Below are 14,229 nucleotides of genomic sequence, written 5' to 3' on the forward strand. Positions count from 1 at the left end.
TACAGTTTATCACCACAAGGAGAAGAGGATCTTCTGAGTAGGGTGGCCCTTAGTATTATAGGGAATTAAGGGCTTTTGATAGCCATGTGAGGTGTTGAGTAACTCCTCCTGGCTCAAGGGTTGAGGAATAAACTCTCACACTATTTTAAAATTTTTTCTTTCTGGATTTCGGGTTTTTTTTTTTGTTTTGTTTTGTTTTTTATTTTTTAGTGCAGTGTTTTGGATGTGCCTTTCGGAAATATTCTATAAAAGGTTATTCTCTGTGGAATCAGCAGCTCACATTCCTGCTGCCTTTTTCTTTAAATAACCTTTAAATGGCACTTGGCATTTGGGACAAAATTGTTGGTTTTGGCTCCTCCTTCTTGCTGCTTCACCTTGTTTGTGTGAAAATATGGAAAATATTGTGAAATATTTTGTGTGAAAATATGGGAAATCATCTTCAAAAGGTGTACTGTGAGTAGAAGTTGCCTTCAAGTTCAACATTCAAGCTCTTTAGCTGTGCACATTTATTTATTTTGTTTAGGAATATTTTGCCAAAAGATAGTTTCAGCTTTCCTTTTGAGCTGAAGTACCAACATCAGAAAGCTCCTCACAAATTTCTAAGCCTTGCTGCTATAGGCATTACTTCAATGTCTCAATTTTGCTTTTTTATGCATTTCTCAATTTTGAAACAGAAATCTGAACACAGAAGAAAGCACAGCTTCTTGTAAAAATGTGGAAGGAGTCCTTTGAGGAGCACTAGCAGCTCAGAAATGAATTTTGCCAGGAGGGTGCTTTGCAGATCTTTGTGATTGCTGAGGTCACCCAGTGAAGGGTTTTAAATATTTCTTACTTCTCCTTTGTGAGGAAATTTTATAGCTTGATGAAGAGGAAAATCAACATGACTAGGATCTAGATGCCTCTTTTTGTGCTGATTTTAAGTTAGATAATTTTATACTGAGTTCTAAATAATGTGGTTTTTTTCTCTACATTCAGTGAAAGAGTTTATTCTTGAAAAGCAGGATAGGTGGTTAACCAAGCCACTGTTATTATATAAGATATGCAGCCATATAATATTTAATATTTAACTATTCAGGCTACTCTGCTCTGACTTGTTCCCTAAGAAAAAATTTGGGAAAGTTTTTATCATATTTTAAGGAAAATTTTGATTAAATTTAAGGAAAATTTTGATTTGCTTCATCCAAGCAATCCAAAGCATGAAAGTCTTTCAGAACCATTATTTAAAAAAAAAAAAAAACCCACAACTTTATTGTGGCAACACAAATTTAGTCTGACTTTGCACAAATTGCCCTTTCCTTCATTAGAGATCCATGGATGATTCTTCTGAGAAGGAACATTGAATTTTTATCTGCTGAGAATGCATTTGTTTTGGTGATGATCTGTACCTGTGAGATGTCTCTGAGCTTGTGCAATCAGACAGGCTGCTGGCTGTTGTAATTCTCATTTAATATTGGTGTAATCTTGCTCTTCATGAAAAGTGGATTTTATATCTTTTTAGTGTTTTTTTTTTCAAAATGAGGTGTAAGGCATTTTTGGTTTTTTTTAAACCTGAATATGATGCTCTTCACAAAAAGGATATTTCAGCCATCATTTATTATCAGTGTTCTCTTTTCCATTCTGCATCCCCTGTTTCCCGTGGGTTCTGTCCACATGCCATGTCTGTGTCTCTGCGTATCCATGTCGTGATGAGCAGTGCCAGTGCATATATACCATAAATGTATATATCCTGCTGCTCCCAGGGCCACCTCCTGCACCTGCTGTGCTCATTCAGCTGCCCTCAATGAGCACTGCACATTTCTTGCCATTTCAAGCATTGTTGTCCCTGTGATGCCAATTTGAATTTGAAGAGCAGAGTCCTCGCCCAGGACCTCGGTTGGCTGGAACTGATGGAGAAATCACCTGGCTAAATGTACTTTTCCCTCTTGGTGCCACTGTGAACAGGACCTTCTCACTCTGTGCTTTTCCTCTCTTGCATTTAGCTTGCCAGTTGCCGCTGATGAGACCAAAGCCATGCATTTCATGCTGATCTATATAATTTAGCTGCTTCGATATGATTTGGCTATTCTGGCATGAATTCACTGCAGTCTATAAGCTTAATTTATTTTTTATTTGTGGTTTTTTCACTGTATAAAGAAAGCAATTCTGAAATCAAATCTGTTTTTCAACAGAAGGCCTAATTTGTTTGATCAAATATTAAAAAAGAAATAAGAAAAAAAAAGGTTGCAGTGAAATCCATGCCTTACTGCTGTATATTTTCATCCAAAGGTTGTTGACATTTTTCTCTCTGTATCTAAGCTACGACATGGATGGAATGGTTTACATTAGCACCATTTGGTGAAGTTCTCCAGTAAAGTCTTATCTAGACTTTTGGATTTCTTTCTAGCTAAACAGGTGACACAGAAAATTTTTAAGGTGTGTCACCAGATAATTGTTGTTCTCTATGAAAATTTTAGGCTTTGGAGTCCAGTCCTAGCAATTAGCTAAAACAGAGATTGAAATATCTTTACAATATTGGTGACAAAACTCATCCATCTCTCTCTTCTTTCATGACAAGGTGTAATGTGATTTCATGATTTGCTGATTTTTGCCATCAAATAATACACAGGAATATTCAATATTGTGCTTTTCACCTCACAAAATAGGCAAAACTGAAGGGAGTCTTTGTTTGAATGAGACATGCTGATATTTTAGCTCTCTAATGGAGCAGTGCCTTGAGATGTTGTGGTGTTTGGAGTAAACTCACAGTCATTTTTAAACAAGATTAGTGTCCTCGATTGGAAGTATCTCCCTGTCTGCACTTTTTTAGGGTCTAGAACCTTATAATTGTAATTTCTGCTGTTTCTCCCAAAGCCTACTAAAGCTATTTTTCCCACTAACTTCAAATTTTGGATCAGCCCCTTCTTTATCCATATAATAGTGCAAGTATTTTTGCTCTGGATGATTTTGTGACCTGAAATGTATCCTTGACTTATGTTTCCATGGTAAACAAGAAGATCAAAGTGTGACAATTTCTGTAGCTTTAAGACCTTTCTTTTCCTCTTTTGAAATGTTTAAAATGTGTGTGTCTTTTAGTAATAAGTGTTTCATGAATCATCAGACCTTTCTAAATGTGCTTTTTATGAACTTTCTGTGTGTGTAAAAGAAAGGAACTGAAGATCTATTTTTCAGCTTGTGCCATTTCCATTTTTTGCTGTTTTACTAACCCATTATTTAGCTTCTCAGTAGATTTAATGAGGAATTATTCAAAGCATTCACAGAAACCATTTGAGAAATAACAGAAACACATCGGGATGTAGAAAGTGTGAAAAAGGCTACAGAGCTGACAAGAAACCTCTTAATGTTCTGAGCCTGAGAAAAATGCATTTGACTGATTTTGCTAATGGCAAGGTATTATTTCTTTTTGAAAAGCTGTTCTTAGAGTGAGCAACAGTTAAAGGCAAGGCTGGGATGTAGCTTTATCACTATACTTTGAGCTAGCAGGCACTGAAACACATGGACTGTGAGGAGCCAGCTCTCTAAATTTGGGGTAATTCAGCTCTGAAAAGAAAACACAAGTGAAGTCAGGCAGAATGAGGAAATGAAGTGTGGAAGCACTCCATGCAGCGTAACTGTTTTATAGATGAAAAAACTCACTAGAACACAGCAAAGAAAGCTGACATGTTCTGGAAACTCCCTGAATCAGTGACCTACTAAAGCAGGGCTGCTCTGGGGTGACAGGCAGGGTGTGAAGCTGTTAGTGATGCTCCAGGAGTCCCCAGGATAGACAGCATTTCCCTAAACACCATCAGAAAATAGCAATTTAATTCCCTACCTGCTCTTTCTCTTGAGAAGCATTTGACAGCAAACCCTGTGTGAGGTTAACTCTGTCTGAGAGGAGGAGGAGGAGGAGCAGAAGGAGGAGTTGTGAATGTAGAAATAGTGGGATGCTCCTTTGCAAGAAAAAACATGGGGAGATGAGAGGAGATGAGGATTTTAGATGCATCTTACTGCATCTTAGGGAAATATATAGGTGTTGGTAAATAGTGGGAGCTCAGCAGCATGCTCACATCTCATGTTCTTCAAATAGTTTTTAAGAAATTAGCAGTGGAAAAATGAATTGTTGCAACTTCTCCAACCTGAAGGCATCTAAGTTTCATGAATAGCAAGCTTGAGGTAGGAATTTTTGGGTATTTCCACTCTCAACATAAGAATTTAATAGTAGATCACCTTTACTGTAAAGAAAGCTGAAAATGATACTTGGTTGACACATTTATTTGTCTCCACCTAATGATCCATTATTCACTTTAATAAGAAAAGAGGTAAAATTCAGACAGTGGGAAATCCCAGCTGATGTGGGAGCAGGAGAATGTGCAGGAGCTAAGCTGCACCTGGTGAACTCTATTAAATTTGTGGCTTTTTCCAAAGGTAAGTCACAGCTGTCATCTCCCCAGCTGTTCTCGGTGGTAATTATTGCCTCTTAAAGTTCCTCTTGGCCTTGAGGAAGGTCAAAGTTTTCTTGGCATTCATTAGAAAAATGGAGAGAAATTAGGAGAGAAACGAGCTGGTTAAATTGTATAAAGTTATGTCCTCATCACCCCTGAATAGAAACAGTTTTCTGGGGCTTTTTTCATCACTCTGTCAGAGTGCAGCTTGAAAGCATCTCTGCAAATCTCAGCAGGGAGGGCAAGAATCTTGGTACCCTCTGCCCCACTCTTCTGGAGATCTCCCATTTGTCTTTTGGTTGGGAAATTCTGCTTGTTCCTCACCTTTGAGCAGAAAGGGTTGATTTATTGCCTCGGTAGGTCTTGCTCTGGGATGTAATCTATTTTTAGATCTATTTTTACACAACGAGGAGGCTACAGATCTGTTCTTTGCCCAATGCTTTCACCTCCTGCTATTAACCATTCTTTCTTCCCCACGAAATTGCCATTTCAGGGAAGAAAACAATTCATTACCATATTAATGGAGAGAGCTTTTCTTGCCAAGTAAATTGTCAATAACAGCTTCATAGACATGTTATCAGATTCCTCGAGCTTGGTGGAGCAAGTTCAATTGACATTGGGCAGTGTGACTCAAAGTCAAACAGCCTGAAAACTTTTAATTATTAAAGGAGTTTCAGTTGGCCTCAAGTGATCAATGGGATGCTGGGGAAGGTTTATTTTAGCAGACTGAAAAAGCCCCAGTCTCACATTTTGTCATAAGCATTTATTGACAGATTTTCATTTATCAAGAACAGATTTTTCCCAATGTTTTCACATCCAGAATGCCAAATATGTAACTGTACCTGCTGATTGGTTTGCTGTTTGACTCTCAATTTTACCCTTTAAAGGAGAAAAAAAAGCTTTTCATTGATTAACTGAACTAAATACGGCTAAAAGTATATTATGCTTATTTTGGGATTCTGAGTACTCTTGGTGTTTGACAGCACTGTGAGAGATCAGGAATTCACTGAGAGTCCAAAAGTGCTGAAATGTTCACTGCAGTGCCCTGAGCAGGTGGGACTGGAAATGCTTGCACGTTGGTTTTTCACTGAGGACATTGCTGATGTCAGCAGAAGGCAAAGCCAGGTGGGACACAAATAACCCAGCAAAGCAGAGCTGGGCTGGCCAAACCCACCCAGCTCCCAGCCTGGAGGGCAGAGCACAGCTTGTGACACAGGGGAAATGTGATGTTTTTGTGGCTGAGCCAGAGGGAAGCACAGGAAAATACTCCTTTTTTGGGTGAGATTTGCTCCCAGCAGATAATTTATAGCAGCACACTCAGTGCTCCTGGGAGCAGATGTAGTTTCTCTGAGCCTGGGATTTTTTAATGCTCTTACATCAGGAGCTGATTAGCCTGATTAGCACTGGGAATTAGGTTCCAAAGGAAAATCAGCAGTGGCTAATCTGTGACAGAGGGAATCTCTGAGCCCTTTGCATCATCACCGTGCAAAGTGGCTAAAAATGTCAGGAATTGGCAAATTGAACCAGAATTAACGTCTAGCACAAATCAGGGCTCAGAAACCCAGCAGAGCCAGAAGTGCTGTTTGATGCTGTCACAAGAATCTGCAGACACAAATCCTGCTGAATTCAGTGAAAATTGCCATTTGAATTTCTGTGTGCAATAGCTCCTCTTTGCCATCTGTGGTTGAAATGGTCACTAAAATTAATTTCTTTGTTATAGGTTTACGGAGTTGTAAAAGGACTTTAGATCAGCCAGCTCATCCCCTGCCCCAAACTGGTTTATTTCCTCACCTGCGAGTGAAAATTATGGAGGAAAAAATTTATTAATATCTATATTTAATAAATTAATAAATTAATAATTTAATAAATTAATAATTTAATAATTTAATAGTTTATTAATTTATTAATTGTTTTCTTGGTGATAGTCTCAGAAGACACACCAAAAAGTGCAAATGCAGGCGACAGGCTACTTCCAGTGTGATTTTAGCATGACTTTCTTACCTTCTATTTATGCCAAGTGACATTGACCACAGAATTAGTAAAGACTTCTTTTGAAACTTTTAACCTTCAGCAGAGAATTTCAGAAAAAACCAAACCTTTACTTCATGCAGGCCAGGAGTTCCTTAGCAGAAAGAAGTCATTTTCTGATTGTCATGACATCAGAAAAGGGTGTTATAAATCCTCCAAAATACTTAAAAGGATTAAATACAGAAGGAATAAAGTTAGCTCTCGCACAGCTACTTGGACATAAGCAGATAAGGAGCTCCTTTGAATTTGAAATGTGTCTATGTAAGCCATGTGCATTCTGCTTAGCTCTTTCCCAGCATAATCCTCAGAAATTTCCCTCCTGGAGGATGCAGGAGGATGATTCAGTCGTCCCAAGGCGTGTGGATCACCAGACCTGCTGCTGAGGTGAGGGTGAGGCAGATTGCTGAGCTCTGCTGACTCCAGCTGGAGTTGTGTTTCACACAGAGCCAGGGCAGCGTGCTCACACTGAAATGGTTATCATCCAGCTAGCAGAATCCTCCCAGAATTTGGCTCACTGCTTGTGCATTCTGCCAAATGGGGCAGATCAAGGTGCATCACTAAATATTTGCACTGTGTTTGAGGTATTAGAATAGGATCATAAATCAGGCATTTCTGTTGTTCTGGGAAAGCCTGTCAGAGCAATTTCTTCTGAATTAATGCAACCTGTCTGCACCTTTTCATTCTGTATTTCTTTCCTCACTGACTACCTTGTGTAACCTGTCAGTGATGACTTCACTTTGAATTTCTGCAAACTATTTTGTTTAGAATAAGGCATTAATTAAATTTTTTGGCAATAATTTTCTGCCTGCAGTTAGTGTGTTCCTCAGACATCTCTTATTTTAATTGAGCTTTGAAATGCCAGACCCTTCTATTCATGGCTCAAATACCTTTCCAACTCTTGCACTCTGCTGAAAGATGCACTGAGGGCTGTAGTGACAATCCTGGTCAATGAGAATGGCAGAATATCCTTTCTTATTCTGTTTCTGCTTCCAGACACAGTGGTGCCAGCACTAACTGTGCACCTATTCGTCTAAAAAATACTAAAAAAAAGGTCCAAATGCTTCTCCTCTTTTAGGAAAGCAGTGATTTGGGTACACTTGCTTCTACCCACTGGAGGTCAGCACAGATCTGCAGAGGATCTGGGGAGAGCTGGGGGAAAGGGAAATGTTCTGATGGTGGATATGATGTTCAGTGCTGCTGTGAAGATGTGTTGCTCTGCAGTACCTGATGCCATCTCAACACTCCTGACAGCAAATTATTTGCATGTTCTTCCACTTGATTGGGACAAAGAATAGAAGGGGGTTTGGAAAAATATTGTAAAGAAAAATGATTGCTGGTGTTGAGCTTTAAGTAGCAACCAATAGAAAAAAAAAAAACAAACCCAAGACAAAATAAAATTATTTCCTAGTACACGAAGCTCCCTTGTCTCAGTTTTAAGGTTCAGGGAGACCAACCTCATCCCACCAAAGAGGTTGAGAGGTCAAAGCAGTCAGGAGGGATGATAGGTCTGCAAATCCTGCTGGAGACAAAAACTAATCTCCAGTAGTTTTTCACGTGGTCAGAATTTCACCCATCAACTCTAACATTTAAAAAGACCCTGCTGGCTCTGCTGTGTGACAATCTGAATCACATGGTCAGTGGATTGAAAGGCCAGAATGCTGCAGGAAAATGAGCAAATCCTGAGATGTGGAAGTCTCAGTAGTGCTAAGAAAACAGAGTTGTCTTGTTCAACTACTTTCGTGAAGCCCTACAAATATTGTAGAGTTTCAAGCTGCATTAATATTTTGAATGCTGAAGGAAAACAGGGAAGTGAAGGTTTTCTTGGCTTTACTGTTATTTAATAAATTCAGAACCATAGTACAGCTTTGCAAGTGATTAATGGGGAAACTTCTTTGACAGGGAATTGATGAAATAAATTGATGAAAATCTAGACTGAACAGTGACATTCACTGTATCGACTTCTCCCTTTTTCCTACAGAGCACTGTTCAGAAATTGTAAAGACTTTCTTAGGAGCTTTTTGTTGTATGTTGCAGTGAGATGACATCACTGTTTTTATATGGATGTAAGTTCTTAGGATAAATTTTGAGGAGCTTTGACACTTTCCAGGTTAGCTGTGAGCAAAACAACTTCATCACAAGCAGAATGAAAAGCACAAGGTTTAAACCCAAATCCTCAATACAATCCATCACTGCTGTCTGTTCAAACAAAAATTTGCCAACGCTGAGGGAAAACAACCAAAAACACTCCTGAAAAGGAGAAAAAGCCAACAGCCAATGTCACTACTATCAGAAAAAAGGTGTTTGTGTCAGAGAAAGCACATTCCTCACTAAATCTCTCCCTGAGACGCCTGTGTAGTGCCTCTACTAACCCCTTGCTCTGTCATCTCTCTGTATATATGTCTAATTTATCAGTTTCTCGTAGATTGTCAGCAGCCTGCTGCCTCCATACCGCCACACGGCTCACAACTAGCCAGGGGCCCCGATTGCCAGACTGTCAGGTAAACTCCACTAACTCTGTCTTCTCTCCTCTTTGCACCCAGCTGCATGCTTGCCACCCTTCCTCTTCCTCAGGCCAAAGCTCTGCACTTGTTCTCTAACAGCAAACCTTGGAAAGCGTTGGGGATCTCTGCAGGGACAGTGCCAACACGAGTCAGCCTTCATGCAGTTCTGTAAAAATACGGAAAAAATGCAAAGTTGGGCCTTGAAGCCCTCATTTGATGTTTTAAAGCAGTTGCTCAGTGATGCCTGATTTTTTTATTAGCTTTAGTTTTTACATGCCTTTATTTTATTAGCTCAAGACAGCACTGATTTTATTTTGTTGCTAGAAAGATTTACTTAAATGAGGGATTTTTAATTTCAGGGGTAGGTGTAGTATTCCCTTTTGGAAGGTGGCATTTTAAAGGCTTTTGTAGGATTTTAGCAGACACTTCTAAGGAAGTTCTCCCTGACTTGGAAACTCAGACCCAAGGCAACCAGTTTTTGATCTTGTTTTTAAAAGCAAACTGGTGGTGCAGAGGCCAAATCATGCTTCTGAGGTGGCTGAGTTAAATCAAGGCACAAACCCAAACTTAAGCAGAGCAAAAGGACATTACAATATATGGGGGGAATGTAGCAATGCTCTTCCTTCATTTCTGTTTATAGTCCAAAACTCAGGTTTTTCTGTGTCTTTCTCTTGCTTTGTGTTATTAATCTGCCATGCCATGCTCTGTGACTGTCAGTGTGTGTGAAAACTCAGCTCCAGGACCTGCTGCCACCACACCTCTGCTGCCATCAAAAGCACATTAAATGCCACATGTCACTGCTGATTCTGATGGATTTTTGGTTTATGTCCTGCTAGAGTCATCCACATTAATGAAGTGGATGAGTTGTGTTTCTGCAGAGAGGAAGGTGTAACAGCAGGGTTTTACACAAAGATTTAAATCTGCTGGATTAATAGATCCATCTTAAATCTATTTCAGATTTAAATCTATTGATTTTAAATCTATTGGGGCTGCAGTTATATGAAGTAGGGAATAAATTTAAAACCATGTAAATTACGTGGTTATATGTGTTGCTATAAAGGTGCCTGGTAGCCTTGCAATTTTTTTTTTCCTCTTCCTAATGCCCTCAATAATTATTGGTTGGAAAGGAAATAGCGAGTCAAATTTTTCTATTTCTCCTGCACCCAGGAGTGTGTTTGTATTTCAAAATAAGAAGCGACGCAGAATTACCAGGAAAAGAAAATTAATATAATTCTAATCACAGTGCTTAGAATCACTAATCTGAGCATAGCCTGGGATAGTTTGCATTACAATTTTTACACTCCTGGCTGGCTTTGCACTGAAGGTCACACTATCCTGTTATTATAGTTTACATTTGTGTAGTGTAGAGGAGAATCTGCTGTGTCTCCAAGAGGTCCTTTCAGGCCACTGCTGTACACAACCAGTTGTCACCACATTTCCTCACCAGCCCTCTCCCTCGGAGCATGAACAGCTTTTACTGCTTATTTTGAAAGTGAGGAAGGAAACCCCAGAAGACAAAAACACATCTCTGCTAACGAGCAAGGAATGTGTGTTGAGTTTCTGTTCTGCTCTGGCAATTACAGGAGTCCTGTTCAAACAGAAACAAGGCAGCAAGGGAGGAGAGTTAAGCCAGTCTTTGCAGGGTCGTGTAATCACCTGCTTGTTTGTCTGCCCCAAATGGGATGTCAAAATTCTAATTCACTTTTCTATTTCTGAGGGAATTAAGGTTAGTGCTTCTCCTGAGCCTGTCTGGAAAACAGGAGGTGCTGGAGCCAGGAGCTGGCTCTTGATGAGGGGATGAATTGGAGAGTAAATACAGACCTTTTGGGTCCGTCTGGAGTCACTCCTGGCACAGTCATTAGTGCGACAAAAATCTCAATAAAATCTCTCTCTGGATGCTCTATCTGCATCTGCATGTGGCAGAAAATGGCAGAGGGAAAGGGTAGATACAGCCATGGAAAAATTACATACAGGAGGCATGTTTGATGTCTTAGAGTGTTTGATTCAACAAGTCTATTTGCTGAAGACTTCAAGAAAATATTTCAGATTTAATAGTTATGCCTAGGTGCTTAGGTTTAGATTAAATCAATGTACAAACTAAGGCATCAATTCATAACACTTTTAGTACTAAACAGCTGAGCACAAAACAAAGCTTGAGGTCCTGAGCATTGGGAGGAAAAATTGAAAAAGAAACAACCCCTGAAAATAACCCCTTCTCTGCAGCCACTTTGCAATCAGGAAATTCATCTTCTGGAGCATAAATGGGAAACAGAACCTAACTTAAGACATGCAACTCTGTGACTTTCAAAGAAGCCCAGAGGTGCAAGGACTGTAGCTCCTGCTGAATTGTGATACAAATAATTGCATTTGTGGTCAAATCCTCCTGGATTTCTCTGATTTGGAAATGTGGACATTGCCATCAAATTATTAATGTGGACATTGCCATTTAAATTATTTAAGAACACTTGTTTCTATCTTCAGTCAAACACGATGTCATTGCTTTGTTTCCTGAAGTAAATGTTATTTATGGAAACTAAAGATATTTTCAATACTACTGGCATTTCCAGTAGCAGTTTTCCAAATACCTTTGGCATTTCAAATTGATTCATTTCCAGCAGTTGGCTAATTGCATTCCTTCAGCCAATACTCCAAAAGTCTGTGCTGCAGAGATAATATGTAAAAAGCATAGTTTCTAAAGAGGGAAAAGAGAAAAGGCAAATTCTCTTGAAGACAGAGACATAAATGATGGTGCTTTATCATATATCACACCGTTGAGCTTGGAATAACTTCAACACTGCAGAACATTTGAAGCATTAAGGAAAAACTCTTCCCAGCCACCTTAAAGAACTGGGATTTGTGGGATATTTTTTCCTTTTATTCTTTTTTTTCTTCTCTTTATAAATGACATTTCCTTGTATTTTGTTTTGGTTACCTTGTTTTTCCACAACTCTGCACCAAGGAGCATTGGTGTGTTTGTGTTTGCTGCCCCTGGAATCTGTTCCAGACCTCTCTGCACCATGTGCCAGTGAATGCTATATATGCACTTTTATCAGATGAATGCTGGTATCAGACAAATTGCACATGAAAAACAGTCAGATGACAGAAGCATAGGGCAGAATGAAGAGGATTCAAACAGCACAAAACCCAATGAGGAAACAAAACATAACAATCCCCACCCTTCAGGATTGTAAATTACAAAATATGTAATGATGAAGAAGGCTACACTGTATTTGTACAAATGAACTAGTAAATAGGTCAAATTCAATAAAAAAAAATCATATTTTCACAAAGCCATGAATCATAATTTCCAGCCTGGCACTGTCCTTCATTTTAAACAGTGAGTTAGCTGCAGGTAGAAAACCTTTAATACTCACCTAAAGATGACACACCTGCATCTTCTCCTTCACATTTGCTCCCCCATTTCACAGATGCATTTTATTTTTCCACACAGCCTTTGTCACCATAGAATGCAAACAGCAAAATTGTGTGCAGGAGAGTTTTCTGTGTATTGTGTGTCTGAGGATTTAGAGCTGAGGCTTCACCCCTTTTTCAGTTACATTTCCAGCCCTGTACTGTTGAGATGCCTGTAAACAGTTTGCCTTGTATTTTAAGCGCTTTTTTTTTCTCTCTTCTTTTCAATTTCCAGTCCTAATGCTCTCCCAGAAGAGCAGCCACATTCCAGCTCTCAGTGTGCCCCTCTCAACTGTCTCTCTAAGCCTCCTCCTTACCCCTAACCTCCATATGCAACGTACAGAGAAAATGCAAGCAGAGTGGAGTTGGTGCAACCAAGGTTGGGGTTGTTCCCAGCGAGCAGCAGACAATCCTGCCTTGTTGCTGCTCTGGCAAGTCTGGATTCTCATATCCCCTGCTCTGGCAACTGAGGGAAGGTTGAGAAGAAGAACACAAAGCACAGAGCCCAACCTGTGGAGAAGACTTTTTCCCGGTTCCTTTGATTGTACTCAAACTGTGCTGTCACAGCTGAAGTGTAGTGACATTTAACATCTCGACAAGTGTTAAACAAACGTTCCTCCCGAGCTGCTTGGCTTTACCTCTGAGATGATGAGAGACTTGAGCCAATGTTAAGGAAATATGTTACAAAAATCCTACCCTCACATCCTCTAAGTTCAGCCATAGGAACCGGTTTAAATTTCCTTTTGTCTTCAAGGGTGTGATATTTATTTCTGACTTTATTTGCACCAGAATTTTGTGTTTATAAAATACTGTCTTTTTTTTTTTTTTTTTTTTTGGTGAGAGCTGTATTTAACTGATTTTTATTTTTTAAATCCGAGCAGAGATAGCTTCAGTGAAGAATGACTGTTGTTAATATTAAAAAAGAGGCTTGTTGCATTGGCCAAGCACATGGCCAATTTTTATTGCACAAAAACGTTGGAAATGGGTTGAATTGGAATGTTAACAACAAACTGTGTATTTTGCTGCTGCACTGATATCGTTTATGCACTTGTTTTTTTTTTAATTCCTATCACACTAGCTTCTGCTTTTGTTCTAGCTCTTCACTGAAAGATAATTATTAAGCCTAAGAAGGAGATGAAAGGATAACATATTGATTCGTTTTCAGTTTGCTCGCGTTGTGATCACACTTCTCGCATCACCAATCGGTGCTGTTTTTTGGGATTACTTTCTATTTGGGTATCTGAGAAAGAAAAATCTAAAAAAAACGAGTCAAATGCTGTGTGCTAATTGAAACCATTCTCTCCTCCCACTCCCATATTCAGGCTCCTAGCTCGAGGCCTTACCAGGAAAGGCTGGCGTGAGTGGAGAATCTGAAATATTCTCTGCTGACAGGACTCCTGCAGGTAGGGTTGGTGGTGTGGATCAGAGTCAGCAGGACTTTACTGTAGTGCATTTTTTTCCTTGCCAAAAATCAACAGACACAGAACCTTAGCTCATGTCAGTTTCTGACAAATACTCAGGTGATCAACACTCCGCAGACTCTATCGCAACAGTGCACAGTGTTCCTAGTTAAAGGTTCTTTCCTGCAAAAGCTGAGTAAGCCTGTTTTTGCTCTAAAAGCAGCGAGTTTCAGAACAAAATCGAGGGTGGAGGGATTTATTTTGCACAGTGCCTGGCAGCAAGGCAAGTGGTTAGGTTGAGGGTTTGGTTCAGCATCTGTGGGTTTCCCATTTGGGCATCAGCTAGAGGAACAAATCTGCAGTGCTGATTGGTGACTAACAGGCTCTTTGTTTCGTTAGGTGGCCTTAATTTATTTACAGAGGAAAGGCTTAGATATTGCCACGTGTCTTTATTCCTTCTCTGCAGCA

The 14,229-nt window shown here is 39.5% G+C and overlaps 1 protein-coding gene across 6 annotated transcripts in view; it reads left to right on the forward strand.

Annotated features, from left to right (window-relative positions):
- Positions 1–12,866, forward strand: part of BICD1 (BICD cargo adaptor 1) — a 101,479-nt gene extending 88,613 nt beyond the window's left edge. For 4 of the 6 annotated variants that reach the window (XM_085049478.1, XM_085049479.1, XM_085049481.1 and 1 more), the window contains 2 exons: positions 8,872–8,947; positions 12,597–12,866. In XM_085049478.1, coding sequence (XP_084905604.1) covers positions 8,872–8,947; positions 12,597–12,684 — 164 coding nt within the window. In that variant the 3' untranslated portion in view covers positions 12,685–12,866. Of the gene's footprint in view, positions 1–8,861; positions 8,948–12,596 lie in introns of all 6 variants that reach the window. The other 2 variants (XM_085049480.1, XM_085049484.1) reach the window with 2 other exon arrangements.
- Positions 12,867–14,229: the final 1,363 nt, after the last annotated feature.

The sequence above is a fragment of the Lichenostomus cassidix genome, chromosome 1Ab (genome assembly GCF_008360975.1).
Source record: "Lichenostomus cassidix isolate B80296 chromosome 1Ab, HeHo_3.0, whole genome shotgun sequence".
Lineage (NCBI taxonomy): Eukaryota > Metazoa > Chordata > Aves > Passeriformes > Meliphagidae > Lichenostomus > Lichenostomus cassidix.